Consider the following 24,114-nt stretch of genomic DNA (forward strand, 5'->3'; position numbering starts at 1 on the left):
TAATCATTGCTCTTTGGGGAAATATAAAGGCTGATTTAGTGAATATGGTAAAATTGCAAGGTAAAAATTTTAAAGGAAATTGGAGAAGGTCAAACTAGAGCAAACATAAAGGAAAAAAAAGACTTTATTTTTTTGAGACTCAAGGTCAGAAAGTACATATAAATAAAAATATAACCAAGTTATTTTGAGGAAATAGCAGTATAAGAATTTAAAATGCAGAAAGCAGGAAAACAACATTCAGTTTTAACAACATGTATACAACAAGAAGCAAAGGCTAACAGAGTAGGTAAGAGAGGGAGGAAAAAGTATTCTTGAAGTTAAAAAAAAATCAGCCTTTCTGATTACAAATAAAACCTTTAGGTATCCCTTAACCCTAAACTTGTAAACTATCAAAATGCAAATAGTCTAACTACTATGTTTTATAAAAATAATTCGAGGGCAGAAAACAGGAATCACATCCTAATTATGATTGATATGTACCAGATTTTTTACTTTTTCTAAGTTAAATATATTTATGCAATCAACTAAAGTTATTTTTCTCAAAGATCTGAAACTTCAAAGTGAGATAGCCAAAAAAAATCTAATTTCTCCAGATATCTCATTTCTGAATAATATTAATGCATATGAAGATAGTCTTTCTTTCAAACTTTATAAACAATGACTGTAACAGGTACTACAATATCAAATTTCTTATATTTACAAGGTCAGGATGGATGGATGTGCTTATAAAGTTAAAAAGTTTCCAAGTAACTAGAAAATATCTTTTGCAAATCAAAAGTATCTAATAATTTTGGGACCTAAAAAAAATGCCAAATATGTAACCAAGAGCCTGAAGTAGAGATTTTTCTGGTAAGTTTTTTTTTTTTTAGTATGTAAACATATTTCAAATATAAAACTTACCTGAGGATGAACAAAGCTATTCTAAGAGAAAAAATAAAATTCACAATAAAAATTGCACTTTGAAAAAGTGTAGCCCACTAAATATAAAATTATTCTACATATATTTGACTAAAAAGAAAATTGTAAGGTGGCCAGTTGCTACTCAAAAATTATAATTTTAATAATTCTTATAAAGCTGAATTAACATGTTTTAATTTCTACAAAAAAAACCCTGTCTTTTAAAAAAAATACAGAAAGCAAAAACTAGAAATTTAGAGGTAGGCCATTACAATAGAGATGTTAGTTCTAGAAATTAAAGTGGCTTATAACAACTACCTGTACATGACATTTAATAACTACTTTAGTTTTCTAAATATTCCATCTCACTGTTGAGAAATGTGAGATAAAACTTGGGGTGGTGTGTGATGTCTGTAGAGTTAATAAGCTGCTAAGTAAGGGGGAGTAGACGGAGGATTGTCTTTAGAAGTAAGCTTTACTGGGTTAAGTTTAACTTTACTGGGTGATTACATCACTTCTCTGCTCCTATAGAAAATAAATCACAATTTTACTGAAAAAAAATTGTTGGATTTGCATTCAAACTGCATATTTTCTAAGTTAATATCCCAACCATTAAATATTTTCCATTTCAGTCTTCTAATGAATGACAGGGATTGTCTCCTCATTTTATTTAAATTATCTCTGAAAATCATATTTTTGCTAAGGATTAAGAAATTATTAAGGTTTATTTACTACCACCCACTCCAGGAAAATAGTTAATTATCTAATTTCTCTCTTCTGAAGCTCTGAAGCTTAGTCTGTCGTACTGTTTAGTACATATACATTAGTGCTTCTTTCTCATTAAGTAAAAAAACAAGCAAAACCCCAAATTCCTACAGGAGCACAACTAAAAATGTATTTCAGTGAAAATTTGTCTTGCCTTGAATATTCTTTCCTTGATATGACATTCTTATGTAAGGAACTATTTTTAAAAAGAAACTAAAGATGTCACATCCAGTAGTGATTACACTTTGGTAAACGAGAAATTCTTAAAAGCAGCTAAACCAGATTTCAACAATAATAATAGCTGACTTCTCTCAGAATTGAACTTTAAAAAAATGAAGAAATAAAACGAACAGCAGCAGTAAAATTAAGACACTTTACTGATGATCAAACCATAGTAATTGAAACTATAAATATTTGCTTAGAGACAGACAACTGTTTACATCAAGGCTACTTGAGATTAATTCTCAGTTCTCATTTGACTTGCCCTGGAAACTTAAGGCAAAAAATACTTTATTCTCTTTCCTGAACACAAATTAATAAGTAATGCAGGTAGGTTTATCAAGATTTATCTTAATTTTTCAGAACTTTATGTGAAAAACCTTCAACTATTATGTAATGAGGGAAAGCAACCTTTTAAAAACACCTTTGAATCTGGGCTTGGTGGTGCACACCCATTACCTCAGCTCTCACAAACTTGAGGCAGGATGATCAAAAGGAAACTTAGCGAGATTCTATGTCAAAAATGTCGAAAAGGGATGGGGATATAGTTCAGTGTTTGCCTAGCATGTGAGACCCAGGATTCAATCCTTAGAACCAGAAACAAAAACACCTCTGATAGTCAGCATACACCAAGACTTACAAGAAATCATAAGGTAATCCTCACAGTTGCTTTTGTCATCATCCTGGTGGTCCACAGGAATTCCATTGGCATCTATGACTGCTTCAGAGGCACAATCTGCTACTAATACTTCTGAAACTAAGTTAGTCGTCAGAGGATCAGTGACAATTTCTGCTTCCACTTCACTATCATGAACCACATGTTCAACGTGTCCAACATTGGACATGTGTATAGATTCACTTGTCAAGACGTGTTCTGGCATGGACATTGAGGTTGAAGTAATGTCAGATGGTAAAACATCATCGGGAACTGTGCAATGTGCTAAAGAAACTTCTCCGGTTACATCTGAATCAAGTACTTGCTCAGGAATGATGACACTGTCAGATACATCAGCTTCCTCTAAAATATCTGAGCACTGAACATCCTCTATAACAACATCTTCAATGACATCTTGGATTACAACAGAGTCTTGTACATCAGGAACAAAGTTATGCACAGTTACGTCTGAATTAGAAACAAAAACAGTTTCTTGTACTTCCACAACAATTTGATCACCATCCATGTGTGTAGAATCAGTTCCTTAAGAATGAAAATTAAGACAATAATATTTCAGGTGAGTACGTAGGATTAAAAGTCAAATAATTTTTACTAGAAAACAGTCTACCTTCTCTGTTCCTCAAACACTAAAATAAACTAAAGAAATTAAGAAGGGATCTATTTCTAATTCATATAATGAGTAAAAATTAATCCAACATTTTTTTAGAATAAAAACATGAGAAATTCCCCATGCCACTGAACCAAAATCTTTTAAGAGATGACTATAATATATACAAGTAGTACAAATCAAAAAATAAATATACCACTTTTCTTCATTATGTTTCACTTCCACTGATTCTTTTCTCAACATATAAAATTTTCTTTTACACACACACACACACACACACACACACACACACACACACACATTTTTTTGTTTACTTTTATTTCTTCTATTCTACAATTTCTCCAGTTTGTTCTTCTACAACATACTATCAGTATCTATTTGGCAACGACAAAATAACACTTTGAATCTAAGCTTTACAAAACAATCACAGTAGGAGTGAAAAGTGAGATAGATCACTAAGCAAGAGAGACAACTGAGAATAAAACTGGTTGGTCAAATAAATGAACAGCTGCCTAGAGGTAGTCGAGGTGAGGATAGCTGGGATGGGGCCTACCCTAATTTCATCAGTTACTGTTTCCATCTTGCCTATTCTCCTATATCCCAGACCAAAAATCCCAGAGTAGTTCCTCAGAAGATAAAATCCTTATGTCCATTCTGTAGTTAAGAAGGTAGAAGAGCAAGCCATTGAAAGCCCATAAAGATCAAATGATTTAACCATGATCACAAAATTTGCATAGCGTATGTAGCTCAATAAATATTATTCTTTATAAATTCCACAAGTAGAAGTCATATCTTTACCAAATAATGTAACAATAATTATAAAAAATACAATACAAAATACTTGGGTATTATGGCTCCTAGTCCAGAGAGAGGAAAACATAGGAGACTTGCATGTGAAATACTCAGATGATTGGCACTTTGGGTTTTAACTCAGATTAGGACTGAGTCCAAGCAAGGGCCTAAATAAAAAATTCTGTCAAAGGCAATGGCATCCAAGAAACACAAAGCTTCTACCATCAGATTGCTGCCCTGACACATAGATCAAAGATCAGTATGTTCAAAACCCAATAGGTTACATGAAGTTTTCAAAGTTAGTTAATGCACACTTAAATTATATATATATGTTATAATAATGAAAAAAGTTTGCTTTTATTTCTATAAAATTTTTACAAAATGTTTTATAATGGTATGAAGCAACAGATCAACGTTAAGTGGCAAGTAAGTATACTAGCAACAGTCTAAATCAGAGGATAGTATTATAAAACTAAGTTTTGTGATGAGAACAAGTAAAAAAATGAGGACAATAGTACCTGCCATGCATATCTCACAGTACTGTGGTCATAACTAAATTAAATGGAAATGTATAGAGGTGTCCTGAAAACTATAATGAGTTTTGTAATTATTATTATGAAATTAAAAATGCAAGTTTTGATATATTAAGCGCCATACTCAAAAATAAACAGTCTAAGTGTTAACCACCTGGACTAAAAATGGCATAGTCCTTTAAACCCAACCTCTTAGTCCAAGTTCCAGGTCTGCATGGGGAAAAATTAAGCTATCAAATTAACTGTGAGGTTTTTCTCTAAAGAACATAGCCTCTTTTTTAGGAAAATTAAAAGTCAATATATTTAACATGTGGGAAGAACACACAAATGTTTGATGAGTAAAAAAAAAAACAACAAATAGAATAGTCCTCAAAATATGTCCATATTCCAGTCCTAGATACTATATATGGTATGTGATATGGTAAAAGAAATTCTGCTGTATATTTTAAAGAAATAATCATAATCTTTACCAAACTGAATTATCAAGTATAAATTAAAAGACTATGCCAAACTGTTTAAGAAGCACACATAAAGAGACTATAGAAAGTATATTAAAAATCTCTAGGTTTCTTGGTAAAGTAGTACTGTTTTAATACACAAACATAAATCACTTATGATTCAATTAATAAAATCATTAAAACCACAAAGTACGAACAATAAAATCTAGTATGCAACAATTTAAATGTTACATATTCAGAATGCTTTAAATGTTACATATTCAGAATGCTTGTTAATCTGAAACTATGAACATATTTTGGGGAAAGTCAGAAAGAGTCCATCTATATGGTGAGTAGTCTCCTTTTGGGAATATATAAAACTCAAAAATTGTAGAAGTAGGAACAATGAAAAACAAAGGATCAAAAATTATCTACTAGCAACAAAGAAGAAAGAAATGATATGATCCAAGACCCAAACCAAGAGTGAAGAAAATAGTTCCAACACTACAGATGAAGAGTGAAAAAGTAAAGCCTGGACTATGTTGTAGCAACTGGTTAACTGGCATAAAGAAAAGGTGGTGTGAATAGTAGATTTTTCTCATTACCCCATCAAATCAACCTGACTTCCTCCTACAAAAATTGTTCACAAAATAGCACTAAATCCTACATTAAACATCACAGTTGTGTCTCAGATCTCATAGACTACCAGTGTAGTTCAGTTCATAAACTAAAATTGACTATTCTGGATAATTTGAGCCCAATCTGATAAAATAAATTTCTTTTAAAAGCAGAGAACTTTACACAAGTGGAATCAGAAAACTGAAGGAGAAGAGTAAGTCAGAGGGATTTCTAAGTATGGGAAAAAACAAATTTGCTATTGCTGAAGTTGCAATACAGAAATCATTAAGAAACACAGGCAGACACAAGAATCAAAGACCTATTTTTCAACTGACAGCTATCATAAGAAAATGCCTTCAGTAAACAACCAAAATTAGTTGGAAATTCATCCTCAGAGACCTTGAAAGGAACCTGACTATGTTGACACTTGATTTCAGTCCCATGGGAAAAAAATGTAGATGATCCAGCAGGCCTTCATGGAATTCTGACCTACAGAAACTATTAGAAAGTTAATACTGTGTATCAAATGACTATGTTTGTTGGGGCTGGGATTGTTTGTTTGTGGCTCAGTGGCAGAGCGCTCACTTAGCATGTGTGAAGCCCTTGATGCCATCCTCAGCACTACAAATAAATAAATAAATAAATAAATAAAATGAAGGTACTGTGTCCAACTACAATTGAAAAACAAATATTTAAAATAAACATCACACACACACACACAAGCTTCATTCTTTTAAACATGAATGCTAACAACCAATAGAATCTAGAAGAAAGAATTGATCAAAGTATAGAAATCCTACAGGAACTCAGAATCTGTGTATACTATACTTCCCTGTACAAACTCAGAGCAGAAATCTAGTCTTTGAAAAACTGTTTGTAAGCTCTCAAAAGGAAGGGAGAACCAGCTTACTAAAGAGCACAGAAAGTACAAAGATCTTTATTCTGTAATGGCAGACCTTAGAGCAAAATTTTGTCCTATAATTTTAGGTCAAGTATAATTTTAAAATAAACTCAGATATTCAACTCAGGAAATTTCAGCAAAATGTTGAAGATGTGGCCTTGTTTCTTCCTGCTGTTTATAATAAAATTCAAAAAGAAATATTAATTGTGGAGGGCGCCATTAAATAAAGTCAACAGAACTCAACAATTTGGGCAATTCTCTCAGCTTATACAGGTGGGAGAGGTAAAAAAAGAAATTTCATATTAAGATGTGTTTTTAGAAAAAAGATGTTTTATACAGAAATTAAACTGATTTAAAAAGTATTGTAGATAAGCCTCTTTCTTAATGCAAGAAATATCCATGACACACAAGAACATTTTATTCCAACAGCAATATTGCTACCTACTATTGAAAGGATCAGAGAAAGTACAGTATAAAGACTACAGGATTCCCAAAATTTCAGGGACAGAAAACAGTGTGGAAAAATTATTTGACTACAGTGCCTGCTATATTTGATGAAAAAAATAAGTCAGATTCAGAAGGAGCCACAGTCTACAAAAAACTATTATCAGGCCTAGAAATACAGAAGGTGATAAGGCAGATTTCAAAATTTCTTTATGCTGATGACTCCCATTTTACCTTCCATTTCACCCAGTTTGCCTCAAACATCCTAATCTGTCTTATCACTGTATGTCAGAAATAGTTCTTTATAAAACTTTAGTTCTATAGGTCAACAAATGAAGTGGAACTGCATCCTACATGTTTTACTTAATAACTGATGTTGGTTTTGATGTTATTTGATACTTATGCACTTATCTTATTTTGGATTCTATTTTCAAAATGGGAACCCTGGAAAAAGGTCAATGTATTTAACATCTGGGAAGAACACAAAAGTTTGATGAGTAGAAAGAAAACAACAAATAGAACAGTCCCCAAAATATGTCCATATCCCAGTCCTAGATACTGTATATGGTATGTGATATGGTAAAAGAAATTCTGCAGATCTGACTAAGGACATGAACCTAAGATTGAGAGATTATTTTAATGGCTCCAACCTAATCATATGCACTGTTAATGGCTCCAATCTAATCATATGCACAGTTTTCTGGCTGGGATTAAGGTGATGTGATATATGGACAGACCAGAGAGATTCAAAGTGTAAAAAAAAATATAATCACTATTGCTTAAGTGAGCCACACACAGAGTACAAGAAGGAATAAGGACAGCCTTTAAAAGCAAAAACTTATCCTGGCTGATACACTGTATGGAAGAAGAAATAGGTATCTCTCCCTTATGACAAAAAATTAATTTGGTCCAAAGTATACTTCTATTATGCAGAATTCTGATATATATATATGTTTGCTTTGTTTTAGTTTAGCGAAACTGTAAAAAATGTACTACTTACTAAGGAAATAAAATTAACACACTTAGAACACTTTTTTAACAGTACCTAGAACAACTGGGAAAATTAGAAAAAACTGAAGTTAACAATAATATTTTAATACAGACAGCATAACAAAACTGAGTTGGCTATGAGACTTTGGAAGGATTACAGGGTATAAGAGTATGAATCAGTATCAGATTATTTGGGAATTCACCCTTGTGACAAATAACTCTAAACCTAAGAGATGAGAAATAGAACAACCCAATAATTATACCTATTCCATCAAAAAACGAGTTTGGTTCTTGGGGTTGCAATTCAAATTCATCTTCATCCATGGCCTTTAATGCTCATTAGTCCCAGCTCCTAAACCAGGGAACAAAGTATACCCAACATTAATTTTTTGTATCACATGGTATTTACATTTAGAAATGTCCAAATTACTTGATTTATCAATAATCTATCAAGACAAAAGAAAAAGGCACAAAATATTCCAGTGATATATACACCAACTATAGAACAAGGGCAGCTCAAACAGGTGAGAGTGTATTGGGTTTTCAAAATTTATTTTAATTGTGATCTTACATAAAATATACAAAACTTAAGTTCTTACATAAATTACTGAGAATATACAGAACATTTCTTACATACACACATACACACACATATACACACACAGAGGCCCTGTTGCCTGAAGCAACCCAAGGATTAAGAATTAACACATTTTATGACTATTGAAGTAATTGCTATAAATCTTCATTACATGTTTAAATGTAATAGAATCTCCAATCTTGTGATCACTAAATTATAAAATGGAAATTTAAACTTCCCATTAATTATAAATATTTGAGATCTTTGTAGCCAATGATGTCTCTTAAAATGACTTTCTCATTAGATGTATATATATGTGTGAATAAGTATTATTGTATTTTTGTAATTTATTCTTAAGGTTAAATTTGAAATGGTACCAGCAATAAGGTAATAAAAATGAATTCACATAATAAGCTCAAGAGGCTTATCTACAAAAAAAAAAAGTGCTCAAAACAAAGTTCTGCTTTTGTAAAATATATGAACAAATGAAATTAAAGAATTTTATAATGTCATTTTTCAAACTTGGCTTAGGCTCAGAAAAAAAAAGAGTATATAAAAATAATGACAAAGAACCTGCATACTTCCTTTGAAGTTATCTAGAATTTCTTTTACCTTTGTTTTAAGTACAGAACACACACAACCCTCCTAATTGATTTTCTTAGCTCTTATTTCCTAATTCACTTTTAACTGTGCTACTATATGTAGCTTTATTAACTTTATTATTTTTGCTGACAATAGTGCATAGAACATCATCTCAAAATCACTTCCCTCCTTAAATTATAAAATTCATGACTACAAAGAACAGAAACTAAAATCATCAGCTTCCTGCAAAAAAGTCATAGTTGAAGAATTTGCAGTTCTAAGAAAAATAAGGCATAGAGAAATCTAAGAAATACATCATTCTTCCATCATTACTGGACATGGTAATAGAATCCTATAATTCTACTACTTGGGACTCAGGGTGACCATGTCTCAAAACAAAAATAAAAGGGCTAGAAATGTAGCCCTGAGTTCAATCCCTAGTTCTTGGGTGAAAGGTAGGCGACCTCTGCTTTTCAAAACAGCAAAAACATAATTCTAAGTTAAAAATATAATTATATATATATTTTTGGGAAACAAGAAAATAGTATATTTAAAATTTACAATTTTATAGCTCTTGATCTGTTCCATACTATCTCCTGGGAACACTACAATAAACTACTTCTTTGCTACATTAATTTTTGAAAAGTATATGCTTTTTAAAATTTTTTTGTAAAATCACTTGTTTGGATTCTGGCTTCCTCAATCAACTTTATTACTTTCCAATCCTTCAAACACAAATTTATCCTATATGCTAGGAAAAAATATACACTTAAGCTAATTAAAACTACTGCTAACAGAATTTCTCTTTTTTTATGAGAGAAATATTATTATGTTGCCCAGGATGGTCTTGAACTAATCAACCTCCTGAACAGCTGGAACAGTAAGCATATACCACCTTGTCTAACTTATAACAGAATTTGGCACATGAGGAAATTATGGTACAAAGCTAAGATGAATAACTGTAAGCATTTATTTTGCAGTCACGAATACATACAGGGAGCAAAGCTAAGGATTCAAGTAACTTGTTAAATTAAGAAGCCAAAAAACAAACCTGGCCCTTTAGTGGGATAAAGTATTAAGAAGAGAGGAAAAAACCTAAAACCTAGTCAACTAGCCAAAGGAGAAAAACTGAACAATACAAATATGAATACTGAAACAAACAAACAAAAAAATCATAATTATTTTAAAAAATGAAACTACTTGTAATAGAATGTATAATCTATGCCAGTATAGGGTAAAAAAATTAATTTAACAGATCTATTTGGAAACATTAAGTTACTAGTATTAAATCAAAGAGATAAGACTTCACCAATTCTAGTAAAAACTATTTTGAGAAAATTACACTATGTTACCCTTTCAAACAACTTCAAGCCTAAATGGTTTCCTGGGAATTTTTTGTTGCTGCTGTTCAGTTCCCAGGAACAGGTCATTTTAAATCTATAGGAAATCCTAGAGCATCAAAATAAGTAAATAAATTTTTAAAAAATTCAGAATTATTTTACACTATTCCAATATGCTAATATTAAGAGTGCTCACAATTTCTTCTATAAAACCAATTATCATTAAAAAGCAAAACATCAAATTTATTCATATCAACCCCAAACTTATTGTTTATCAAACCCAAGCCAAGTGCTTGCAAATGTCAACCATTATTTTAAGCAAGAACACAGATCTTGATAAAGTAACATTTTTCAGTAAGAGAAGGAAGAAGCCAATAGACCATATTCAGAGAGGAAACCTAATGACATTCTCAATACATGATGAAAAGCTGGAATTCAATACCTTTTTTTTTGACAAACACAAAACAATCACTCTATGGCTAAATAATGTGTTCTTAATATAGTAAAAATATGAGTATGCGTGTATACATATATAAATAGAATCTCACATTTAAAATCACTGCCTAATCAACACTATGTCATCATTTAGAATTTTTATCTTACATGCACTACAGTTCTTAAATTTATAGAGTTTAAAATAATCATTCTATCAGAAAGAAAAATGTAATGGAAGAAATTGATGTAGGAAATTGATAAACTTCATTTAACTCATGTGATTATCCTGGGTTCACATTTCTACTCAAAAGCTGTATAACCTTTGTTTCTTTCTAACAATAGTCCTCTGGACAATGAGATCGCCAGTGATGAAACATGCTAAATAAAAACATGCTTAATATGTAGAATCTGCTTTCAAGTAAAAGATTATCCCGATGCTGATAATCCTGTTTGATGAAAAATATTGTTTTACTTATTCATTTTCTCCTACCATTCAACTAGGACTACACAAATGTATGCGAAGGAGCTTCTTTTCAAAGTTAGGAATAGGCAATAAATGGACACTCAATGTGGACACTCAATTATCCAATTCTTTTTTAAGCAATAAATTTAATCAAACCAGACTCTGGTTACTCTGAAATTTATTACAACTTTCTGAGGTTAAATTATTCTATCTGATCTGTAGTGATAGTAATGGCTGCAATTCTGTCGATAACAATTTTGTTGATAACAAAATAACAAAATTTTGTTGATAACAAAACGATCAATTCACATGACACATTAGCAAACTGTCGGATAAGATCTAATTCATTTGAACTGATGTCAAAATGAACAATTCATTAGTACTATGAACAGTGATAACGCATCAAGACCACTACCTAGGTGTCATTGTTCTTTCAGTTGTGAAATATATTCTGATTTTAAGATGTATGTATTATTGTCTTGTTATTTTTCAGTAACATTGCATAATTAGTAGAATTTCTATCATAAACTGTAAGAAATGGTGGTTATAACATTTTGAAATTGCTATGCACAATGGCAAAAATACAAAATACAGTCAACAAAGGCTACACAGTGAAATTCAAATTCTGCTCCACCACTTAGTTGTTTCACCTGTTTATAAGTTCCTACCTTACAGATTCACATATTAAAAAACAAAACACAAAAACTTATCATGGGGAATTGATATGCAAATGTTAATATATTAATAAAAATCTTAGAATTGTACACATATTGTTATGATAACAATCTAGAAGGTGATGAAAACTGATGTTATGGAAATACAAATAAAAGACTTATTGATTGGGAGGACAGCTGAGCAAAGAATACTTGCCTTACCTTGAGTAGGCATGGGTTTAACATATAGCATAGGGGGAATGGGGACAACAGGACAATGTTTATCAAAACTTTTGTTCTACATGGCTAAATACTGAGACCAAAACCAACGTAAAATACACATAAGAGAATCTGACACACCCCATGAGTTGAATTTTATTACTAGTATGGAAAAAGACTTAACTAAAAAGGTTAGAATACTACCCAAATTTTTAGGTTAATGTTCTTAAAAAAAAAAAAGTTGCCAAAAAAATTAAATTCTTGTCAATGATATAGAGCCTCATGTACAATTTAGTAGGAACTAAGTACAAGGACCATGAACCATAGCTTGGCCAGCATGAATGAAGCCCTAGATTTCAGCCAATCAAAAGAAAACACATTTATAGGAAGAAAAAACAAACAAACAAAAAAACCCCAGACTGTTTATAACTTTGTGATAGAAAAAGAATTTCTTAAAATTAGAAGCTATAAAAAAAATTAAAGATATTTCTCTGAATTAAGTCTTATTCAATAAAACACCCTAAAAACAAGGATAAAGAAAGCCACAGACTAAAAAGATTCCTACAATGTATATAATCAGTAAATCATTTTTATGTGGAACTTAAGAACAATATAATAAATTAACAAACCAAGGGCATATTGGGTCAAGAATAGTTTTGTGTAAATATTTATTGAAAAAGAAAAAGACTGAATATACAGGGGCAAGAAGGGCAAGTGGCAAAGTTCAATCTCAACAGTAATCTTAACACATGTAACATTCTATCCCTCCAAATTTGGAAAAAACTAAAATTTGTGGCAATGATATAAAGACTCATTTACACAATTTAGTCGGAACAAAGTACAAGCATTATGAAAATGATTTAACAATTCACAGCAAAGCTGACACTAGAAATTTACTACAAGAGATGAATTCCACTTGAATCAAGAGAGGAAAATTATGTATAAAGATGTTCACAGAAGCACTGCTTCAGAGTTGTACACAACCAACCCAATTGAACCTAATAGATAAACAAACCATATAATATTTATAAACCTGAATAAAATATTAATAGATTAGTGATCTCTCAATTTTTTTCACCTTGGGGCTCTATAAATTTGAAAAACTTAAGAACTCCAGAGTCTCTTGCTTTTTAAATTTTTTTAAAAATTTATACTTTTAGTTATATACTGCAGCAGAATATATTTTGACATATGATATAAACATGGAGTATAACTTCCAGGTTCTGTGGTTGTACAAGATATGGAGTTAACACTGGTTATATTTTCTTATATGTCCACAGGAAAGATATGCTGGATTCATTCTTCTGTTTTTCCTATTCCTGTTTCCCCTCACCTTCATTCCCCTTTGTCTAATCCAGTGACTTCTCCTCCCCAATTCCCTTTCCTGTTTATTTTGACATAGCATCCACATATCAGAGAACATTTGGTCACTGGTTTTGGGGGGACTGGCTTATTTCACTTAACATGATTGTCTCCAGCTCCATCCATCTACTTGCAGATGCCATAACTCCATTTTTGATTAGGGCCTAATAATATTCCATTGTGTATATTTATTACATTTTCTTTATCCATTCATCTGTTGGAGGGCACTTGGGTTGGTTCCATAATATAGCCATGGGGAACTAAACTATAAAATTGATATGACCATCTCACTCTATCCAATTATGTTATCTCTAAGTTATACTATCATTATTTATTTACCATTAAAAAATTTAAGCAAAATAATTTTTAAAAGACTTATTACATTTTTTCACTTAAAACTAATAAATCACAAAATGAAAGCATAAAAACAATACTTACAATGAAAATTTTTTGAAATTAAAAAAATTAACTTTATTGCAAATCTCTAACTTTTATTTTATTTTGGAAAAGAGCATGGGGTGGCGGGGGGTACTGTAGACTGAACTCAGGGATGGATGCTCTCAGCCTCCAGAGCTGTTAGAATTATAGGTGTACACCACGAATCCTAGGTCTGTTTAACATCTTCCTAAGTCAGATGGATTCCTTATTTCCTTCTGTCATTGAGTTTTTGAAAAGTCATTTATCATGTAGTCTCAGCAAAACTGCACTGTACACTATATTCATGGAAGTATCAAAATAAGAAAGATAAATAACTTTTTAGTATTTTTATGAAAAGTGTGCTGCTCAGACACCCTCAGTGACAGCTTCCCAGGGATCCAAATCACATTTCAAGAACAAACTAGATCCATGTCATATATGGAAAATATATGTGTCTATGTCTGAAAAACTCAGTGAAGTAAAAATAATATATAAAATCACATGTACAATATCAACTTTATAGAACATTAAAATATAAATTGTCTTGGGCATACATAGGTATACTGGTCTGAGGAAAAAGAGAAACGGGAAGTAATGAGGCAGCTCTTTAATTGGATCTGCAGGACATTATTTCTTTTAAAAGAAGAGGTAAGAAGTAAACATCAAACAAAATGTTATACTTTGTTACATCAGAGTAGCGGCTTTTCAACATCTTTAAGGTAATTTACAATTTAAATATTTAGTATATTATTAGTTACTTTAACTTTTAGAATATTTAAAAAAAATTTTTTAAGTTTTTGTTTCAAATATTCCTTTTGATAACCAGGTTTTAGGGCTGGGATGTAGGCAGGTGCAGAGTATTTTACCTAGCATGTCAAAGGACCTACGCTCTTTCTTCACATTCACACACACACACACACACACACACACACACACACACACAAAATAGGCTTCCAATGTATTATTTACACATCATATCTTATAGCTCTAAGGCACCTATATTGTTAAAATGTTGCTTTGAAAAATAATTTTATTCCTTTAAGAATGGGCTGCTCACATTCCTGTCTACTGAGATGAAGACATGGTAGAGAAAATAATGTTCTTGAGTTCTGTGATTTGATCATATGTGGACATAAAATGGATATGATACATCTTAATATTTATACTATTTAGAACATAGTATCTGACTAGTCAAGGAAGACCCACTCAAACTCCATATATATTTCTCAATTCAAATTATTCAAGTATATTTTCATAAATAATGTTCATGGGCTGAATCATTCTGCTAGAAATACAAAGAGGAATAAATAATTAAGATTTTCAAAGTTTAGGGAAGACCTCAAAAAATACTGGATTATAATAGACTTAATGCTAAAACAATATCTAAGTTATTCTATAAGAACAAGCCTGAAAAATTCAGAGTTTAGAGTAGAAACAGATGAAGCACACAGCTATTTTAGGAACTCTGATGTAAAAGTATTTTTAATGAATATTACTGGGCACATGCCATTTGTAAAATAAATTTGGTATCAGTCAATGATGCTGTCAATGAGGTAGGGAAGGCAATGTTCAGTAAGTAACTTCAAATGCTAAATAAAAGGGTAAAAATGATAACGCACAAAGTAAAGAATGGGAGAACTAGTAACATGAATTAGGATATACATTTCCTACTTTCATATAGAAGTACACTACTAGTCAAACGCCATATCAAGCATAATCACAAGAGTGGAATACTAATTAGAATAAATTATATTCCATCTTTGTATTTCAAAATATACTCTTCTGTCAGGTATGCCTAAAATTAACAAATAATAATAAAAAAGTGTGTGTGTGTGGGGGGGGATAATGGAAAAACTGAAAATAACAGGATAAAGGATTCATTCTCAAGGGATATCCTTCGTTTAAATTGTAAGACCACAGCAGGCAGACAAAACACACAAGGTTTGTGAAGTACGCATTTTTTTGATACTCAAATTAACACACTGTTGAACTGTTTCCTAATTTTGGAATTATATAATTTGGAAAAAAGTGGGACAAAAAAAAGTATTGGTAGAAGTAAATAGAAACATAAGATTTTTGTTAGGTAAGTATATCTAACAAATGGCAGTAGGACATAACAAATAACAAATGTCAAAAGACAGAAGAACATAACAGAAGAAAGTGACTTCAGAGGGCAATTTCCCTTCAGCTAAAGGAACAGGAAGAAAAAAAGGAATCTAGGTAGAATAAAGGAAAAGCATAAAGTAGAAGAGATCAAGTATTTACATTAGATGTCAGTCATTTCAGTTTGATTAAAGAAAAAAATGTTAGGAATAAGATACTTCAAAGATCTTGAATCAGAAATTTTAGTTTCTAGCATGCACAAGTACAAACAATATTAGTGAAAAATAATCTGCATTTTATTTTCTTTTTGTGGTGCTGGGGATTGAACCCAGGGCCTTGGGTATGCCAGGAAAGCATTCTACCAACTGAGCTATATCAGCTCTACACTGCATTTATTAAAATAAGAAAGGAGCACTTGAAAAATACATTAAATTTTAAAAACTAACACCTCGCTGGTCCTAAATAACGTCAATAAGGTATTACACCACTTATTCCAATTATTAAGCTCACCACTTAGGCAAAAAAACCCCCCTAAAAACCCAAACCTATGTGTGTAAACAATTAAAGTCCAACTATTTCTGATAAAACTCCATTAAAGTTTTACACTTACCTGTCATCTTACGATTGAGTTTAATTTAACCTTAATCTCGGAAATCCACTGTTGCTGCCCTGGAACATCTTTTTGCTGCTGTACTGTGCAAAATATAATTCTATCTTCTTTACAGTTCTTTAGCTGTTAAGATATAAAAGCAACTACTTCTACAGTCAACAAACAGAATGCATTAACAAATTGCTTTGACTTCTGCAATGCACTGCTTCTTCTCAACTGTGATTGTTATAATACACCTGAGTATCTCCAGATTCCATCAGTATGCTCATGAAGCATCACTTCTTTGATCTTTTAGTCTAGAAAAATTGAAAACTTGGTTTCCATATCATAAAATTACAGGAAAAAAACCAAAATTGTTTTATGTGTTTCCTTGCCCATCTGCATCTAGTACTTTCCTAAGTTAAAGCATCAGATTTGAGGCTTCAGGAATAATAGAAAAGTTATTCTTCTCACATAACCACTTCCGTTAGGACAAAATTTGCCTGAGAATACTGAAAGCTTACGAAGTTCAGATATTACTTTTTCAACCTGTTCTTAATCTTAAATATTGTTGTAGTTTTTGAACCATTCAGGGTAAATAAAGTCTTGCTTACTATTTTGAGTGCAATACTTATGAGCAAATGGACATTTGGTGTGAGACTTGAGGATGGACAAGCAGCAGCAACCCAGGAGATTGTCTAAAAAGACACATTCTTAATTTTTTAAGTAGAGAAAAAACAAGTCAATTTGGTACTAACTCTCATAATTCCTCAACTTTGAAACTGTTCTAGCCACTTGAGTCAGAACTGCTCAGTTCTGTTCAGGGGTGCTACCATTCTGCTACTTTCAATCACAAGCTTTTCTGGTGGGAAATGTCACCACTTTCCAATCTATATCATGAGGTTTGGCCAAACTAAGAAGATTGCTTAAGACTTTCACTATTGTAATATTTCTTTTCCTTCTCCAAACTCTGCCTAACAAATCTTACTTATTCTTCAATAAACTTATCAAAACTCCATTGTCCATTTAAAACCTTTCCCTGGTGATCCAAATGGAAATCTCCTCCTCCTCTAAACACCCAACAAGAACTTTCTGCCTCACGTCTGCAGTGTAAGAATCTTTCTTTTCAATCTTCTATCAACTAACACTGGGCTTTGAGTGCAATCAAATATTATGCAATCAAAAATATTTGAGGAGTTAAGACTTTTTAACTAAATATAATACCATTTCAGGCACAGCAAATCACATTTATACATTTAGTTGTCCAATAAGCAAATGTGCCTCTTCTCCAATCTTTTCTAAGCAAAAAAATTAACTGTACATAAGATTACAAATTATTTAAATACAGTTGTTGGAAAAAGGCTTTACTCCTTTGCTTTCGTGCTGTACAACTTGCCCTTTTCTTCTACAGATCATGACTACCAAACTTTATTTTTTAATGTATTCGAAATGCCACTAAAGAGGAAATCCACCTTCTCTGTCACTCTAATGCTCATTTATGGTTTTACTTTGTGGGGTTTACTGCTGACACCGACCCAAGAACTAAGGTGTCTACATGTGAGACAGGAAAGCCTCTGGGACTTGGGGCAAAGAGCTAACTTGGGCAGAGTAATAGCAGACTGCAGCTGCTCAGCAGAAACGCACTGGAGGCGGGAGGAAGGGCTACAGTGCGCCAGAAATCCCACCGCAGCAAGTGTTGAGGGCACAGAAAAGAGCGAGCACGCCCCTGCGCGCGCACACGTCTCCGCGCAGGGAATCCGGGGCTAGGAGCCAGCAGCCGCAGCCTGTTCTTTCACACCCTAAAGAGTATAGCGGAATTTTCTTCCCAGACACTTCCTTCAAGATGGCGCGCCTCCAACCCCTCAACTTGCCCAGTCGTTCAGCGCTTAAGGCCCGAGCCGCCGCCATCTTGCCCCCTCCCCCGCGAAATTTACATTGCGAAATCCGCCCAGCCAGTCCGCGGCCTTTACTCCAGGCCTACACCCGTCGCCTCCCAGCCAGGCCTAGTCCCCGCGCGGTGGCCGTGGTCCGCAGTAGTGCCCACCAGAGATCCTTTGAACACCGGGCAGCCCCTCCCCAATCTAGAACCTCTTAAGAGCGCGTCTTCGCTGCCGCTAGGGACAACCAGGCATTGCGGCCTCCGCGTGGCCTGCTTGGGGCCGCGCGCCATTCCGCCCGGCCTAGCGCCTAGGGGCGATTTGCGGGCCGCCGACCAGGCCAGGACCGGGCCGCTGCGCGTGCACTAGGCCCCACGGCCAAGGCAACACCCGAGACTCACCAGACCGGCGTACAAGCAATCAGGGACGGTGGCGGGTGCTGCACGACGGCCTTTCTCTGGAGCACTGGGCCGGGCTCCGGCTGCTGGGAAGGGCGGAGGGAGGGAGGAGGGGCCGAGCTCGGAGCTGACAAAAAGCGGCCCAGCTACCCGGCTCGGGCCCGCCGTCAGCACGTCACGTCACCGCCCGGGAGAGAGACCCAGGAAAATGCGGAAGGGTATATGGACCCCTCCTCCGCCCGGTGGGTCCCACAGGCGCTTCGCGACCCGGGAGCCCAGCAGCCTCGCCGCGGCGAGGTCTCTGGAGGCCTAAGTCACAACGTTCTTTCCCTCTTCCGCGCTCCCTTCCGCTTGCAGCGCGGCACGCGCCCTGGCCTCGACCGCCAGTAAAGTCCACGCGGGGGGTCCGCTGAACCCGCGGTATTCAGGCGATCTAGGCAATTCCCCACCATATCCGTGGTCCGGGTCCTCTTGCCAAAGACTTACCGCTCTGAGCTCCAGTCCAGACCCCTGTTGCCAGCTTGAATTGTTTGCAGGCCCTAAGACCCATGTTTCCTTCATCAGTGCAGGGGGAATAATGTAAGATTTAACATCGTTCCCTGCCTTTCCTTAAAACTGTTATTAAATTCTTTTTTGTGTGTGTAAACTACTTATAAGGTTTTCTTAAAAAAGTCTGGGGAAAGTTGATCAGACAACAGTGATCAATTCCAAAATCATGTATTTTGTGTTGTGACTTTCAATTTTTCAGGCGCACACTGGAATCCAAACTATTAAACTTACTAGTAGAAAGTTACAACACTATCTTGTTAGACAACATCTTGATTTTTGCATGTTACACTTCACTATAAATCTAAATGTTAGAAAAAGACATTCAAACAACATAAAAATAGAGCCAATAGCATACAGGCGCAAAATATGAATGTAAAGGCATGCATTTTAGTTTTCTACCATACCTTTCTTCAAAACTGGAATTCGTATCCTTACCTTCAGTCTTCTTAAAATCATGAAACGTTTTAGAAAAGGAAGCCAACATACTTGAAAAAAAACCTGACAACATAATTTTCAAAATACTACTCTGTTTCCCCCAAATTGTAAATATCTTTATAGAAAATTCTTTCAAACTGAGAATATGTATAACTGAAAGATAATACTTTTCAAATAACTAGTATTGAAGTATTTTCAAAGATTTACTCTTTTTTTTGGGTGGGGGATGGGGATTACTGGGGATTGAACTCAGGGGCACTTGACCATTGAGCTATGTGCCCAGCCTTATTTTGTATTTTATTTAGAAACAGGGTCTTGCAGAGTTGCTTAGTACTGAGACTGGCTTTGAACTCAGGATCCTACTGCCTCAGCCACTGGAGCCACTGCTCCTGGCCTGAAGATCTACATTTAATGATATGGTGCAATCTCACATAATTCATTAAATTTTAGGCATCCATTCAACAAACAAACACTGCTAAGTTTCTTGTCAGCCCCTTCATGATTATTAGACCATTAAATGATCATTTCTGTAAAGCACCTAGAAACAAAGAAAAGGGTATGGCTTCCTAATTTAAAAGAACAGGAATAGTTCAGACAAGTGATACTTTTTTACAAAGATTGTGACACTTTTTTTTTTTTAACCTAAATCTTGAAAAAGAAGAGATCTTCATTTCAACACAATGTATACATGGGTTATATACAAGTCTTCCCATTCCTTTGTAGCTTTTTCTTTTGGCATCAGGGATTGAAATCAGGAGCCCTTCCACATCCCCAGCCCTTTTTATTTTATTTAGGAAGAGGGTCTCCTTGAAGTGCCTTAGGGCCTTGTTAAATTGCTTGAAGCTAGCTTCTGCCTTAGCCTCATGAGCTGCTGGGATTACAGCTGGTGTCACCACTGTGTTGCTCTGTGTGTATGTGTGTTAATTGGGATTCTTCAACCCAAGGCTTCACACATGGTAGGCAAGTGCTCTACCACTTATACCACCACACAAGACAGCCTAGCTACCTGTGTTTTAAAGAACATTACTGACCTTTAATTTTTTTTCCAATGATAAGCATAAAACCAGGGCCTTGTGCATCTGTATTGATTTCACTGATAATTGCCTTAGTATTAAGAAAGGTCTATAGAATTTATGGAATACATAAGGTACCAAATGTATACTTGGTGCTTGCCTTGAATCCCATAGAAAGCTAGTTGTAGTAGTGCACACTTATATCCCAGCTACTTAGGATGCTGAAGCAGGAGAATTACAAATTGAGGCCAGCCAGGACAATTAGTGGGACTATGTCTCAAAACATTTTTTTCTAAACATTATTTCTCAAAAATGTGAATATGGTTAAAAGGGACCTAGAATATGGCTAAGTGGTATGATTAGCATTTGTCTAGAATGCCTGAGGTCCTGGGTTATGGTTAGCATTTGTCTAGAATGCCTGAGGTCCTGGGTTCAATCCTTTATGTAAGGATGAAAAAAAAAATGAATGAAAGAGTGGAAACTTTCTAAAGTGTTTTGTTGTTAAACACAATGAAGAAAAATTTAAACAGAAAGCAGAAGCAGAAAATTATAAAATATATATTCTGAATGCAAAATACCTAACTGCAAAACAAGATAAATTTTTATGTACTTCATGCACATATCTGATGTGTCAGATTATAAAGTACTCTGTATTAAGTAGAAATGAAGATTTTGATACTGTTTTAAAGCAACAAAAATTACTTGTTTTTTTCCAGAACATGATGGGGAAAAAGGGTTTTTTCCTTCACATTACTGAAGGAAAAGAAATTAGTTCTGAAGAAACACACTTCAGTATATGAAATTCATTCTGTTATACACCAAAATTTGAAAACAAGAGTTTGTGAGGACTGCCATAACAATACTACTGGGTGGCTCAAATGAGAAATTTATTTTCTTTCTCACAATACTAAATGCCAGAAGTCCTTTCGTCCTTGATCTCTCTCTCTACTTTGTTGTAGGAACAAGCCTTCCCACCCTTATTATTTTAATTACCTCGTTATAAACTTCCAAAGAGGACACACTCTAAGTTTACTGGGTTCTAGATGCCACTTGTCTTTACAGGTTGCCACTCAGTGCATGGGAGGACAGGCATTTCAATGTATAATATTTTACTCTGGTTCCCTCAAATTCAAGTCCTTTCTCACATGAAAAAATACATTCAGTCTATTAGTCCTGAAAAGTCTTTACTCATTATCATAACTCTTAATTTCAAATTCTTATCTAAATCAAGTATGTGTGAATTACTATCCATCCTGAAGTAAATTTAATCTGCAGCAGGCAAAATGGAAAAGTTATTTTTCCAGGACGCAGTAGCAGTACAGATATACAATAGATACTCTCATTCCCAAGGAGCAAATCAGAATGAAAGAATTCTTGGGTACCATCTAGATCCAAAATCTACCACAACAGTATTAAGGTTAAAATTTTGTCTCTGATTTAAGATTACCTCTTACTTACTTTTGGGTCATCTTAAAGAATCTCAAAGATCTGATTTATTTTTTTCCTTTTTGTGTATGAGTCAATTCAAAATATCAATATTTAAAATGGTGTGCTAACTGGATCTATAAATTAGAATTTTGTATATTTGCAAATTAGTAGCCAGCCACACTCTTGATGTTACTTCAAGTACACAGTTTCCCTTACTATTTAAAGTTTAGAATTTGCTTAAATGAGCTACAATTTTCCAATTCTTAAAGTTCCAGGTCTTTAACAATTTTGACCTCATATTATCTGCTTTCTGATATTTTACTTTATACAGCAAAAAGAACCTAAGCTTCAACTTCAAAGTGTTGTTTAGAAATTTTTTTCAGCTTATATCCAAGTACATCACACATCACTTCTATCAGAAAACACTAGAACACAAGTCAGTAAAGATCTTCACTAAAATTTAACAAGAATTGCTTTTCTTGCAGTGCTTAATAACAGGTTCCTCATGACATCTAAGAATTTCACCAGAAGCTCCTTTAACATCCACTTGTCTACAAGCACTCTCTTTAAAATAATTTAGGCTTTTCCTGTTGTATGTGGAAGGATGAGTATATAAAATATCTCTCACTATGAATAGAAGTCAAGCTTTTGAAAGTAACTGGTATATGCTGGGTTATGCTGTCTCTTTCATATAACCATCTGCTTTCCACTTCTTAATATTGGAGCAAATTTCTAATTTGTTCTTTCATAGAGGACTTCAGTGTTTACATCACCAGCTCTTTAGTTAAAGGGTCTGCATTGACAGATTCAACCCATCAGACTTGAAAAAATTTGAAACAAAAATTCTATCTATACTAAACAGTATAGATTGAGTACAGGCTTTTTTCTTATTACTATTCCCTAAATAACGAAGCCGAACAATTGTTTACAGATTAACAGTATTAGGTATAGTAAGTAAACTAGAGATAACAGGATAGGATATGTATGGATTTATGCAAATACTGTATTATTTTATACAAGGGACTTAAACATCTGCCGATTTGGGTATCCCCAGAGAACCCTGGAACAAATCTGCTGAAAACTACTTTTCTTATTTTTTGAACAATGCTTTCTGTATATCTATTGCAAACTGTATTTATACTTAGGCAAGGATGTTTCTATGTCTGTATTCTAGCATACAATCAGTATTTCCCTACATAATTTATGTTCTATTATAGCTTAAAGTTGTTACATGTAAATTTCACAGGATATCCTAATGAACTGGAACACCTCAGTGGCTTTATAGATATATTTAAGATAATTAGTAACTTAATCCTTCCTATTGGGTATGTTTCTCTGAAGACCAATAATACAGATTTTGGTTAACAAGAAGTGAGGTCCAGGCAGGTACAGTGGCACATGCCTGCAATCTTAGTGGCTCAGGAAGTAAGGCAGGGGGATCCAGAGTTCAAAGGCAACCTCAATAAAAGTGAGGCACTCAGCATCTCGGTTGAGACCCTGTCTCTAAATAAAATACAACATAGGGCTGGGGGTGAGGCTTAATGTCGAGTGCTCCTGAGTTCAATTCCTGGTACCCACATTCCCAAAAAGTGAGGTTCAGCTTAACAAATACTTAAAAAAAATATATATATATATCGATATATACATATATACATATATACATATATAGATATATATGCCCGCTTCAGAAGGCTGCTTGGGTGAAGATCAGGAGTTTTAAAATACTGATGGAAAAAGCCTACATGGCAGAAATATGGATGTTTAAAGATGCTTCTGGTGAATTCTTGCATGTATC

At 33.9% G+C, this 24,114-nt stretch overlaps 1 protein-coding gene across 8 annotated transcripts in view; it reads right to left on the reverse strand.

The window, feature by feature from the left end:
• LOC144364809 (zinc finger X-chromosomal protein-like) overlaps nucleotides 1-24,114 on the reverse strand; it is a 55,833-nt gene that overhangs the window by 11,442 nt on the left and 20,277 nt on the right. For 2 of the 8 annotated variants that reach the window (XM_078035422.1, XM_078035415.1), the window contains exons 1-3: nucleotides 16,641-18,889; nucleotides 8,143-8,231; nucleotides 2,522-3,079 (exon numbers count right to left, since the gene is read on the reverse strand). In XM_078035422.1, coding sequence (XP_077891548.1) covers nucleotides 2,522-3,079; nucleotides 8,143-8,203 — 619 coding nt within the window. In that variant the 5' untranslated portion in view covers nucleotides 8,204-8,231; nucleotides 16,641-18,889. The other 6 variants (XM_078035420.1, XM_078035419.1, XM_078035417.1 and 3 more) reach the window with 5 other exon arrangements.

The sequence above is a fragment of the Ictidomys tridecemlineatus genome, chromosome Y (genome assembly GCF_052094955.1).
Source record: "Ictidomys tridecemlineatus isolate mIctTri1 chromosome Y, mIctTri1.hap1, whole genome shotgun sequence".
Lineage (NCBI taxonomy): Eukaryota > Metazoa > Chordata > Mammalia > Rodentia > Sciuridae > Ictidomys > Ictidomys tridecemlineatus.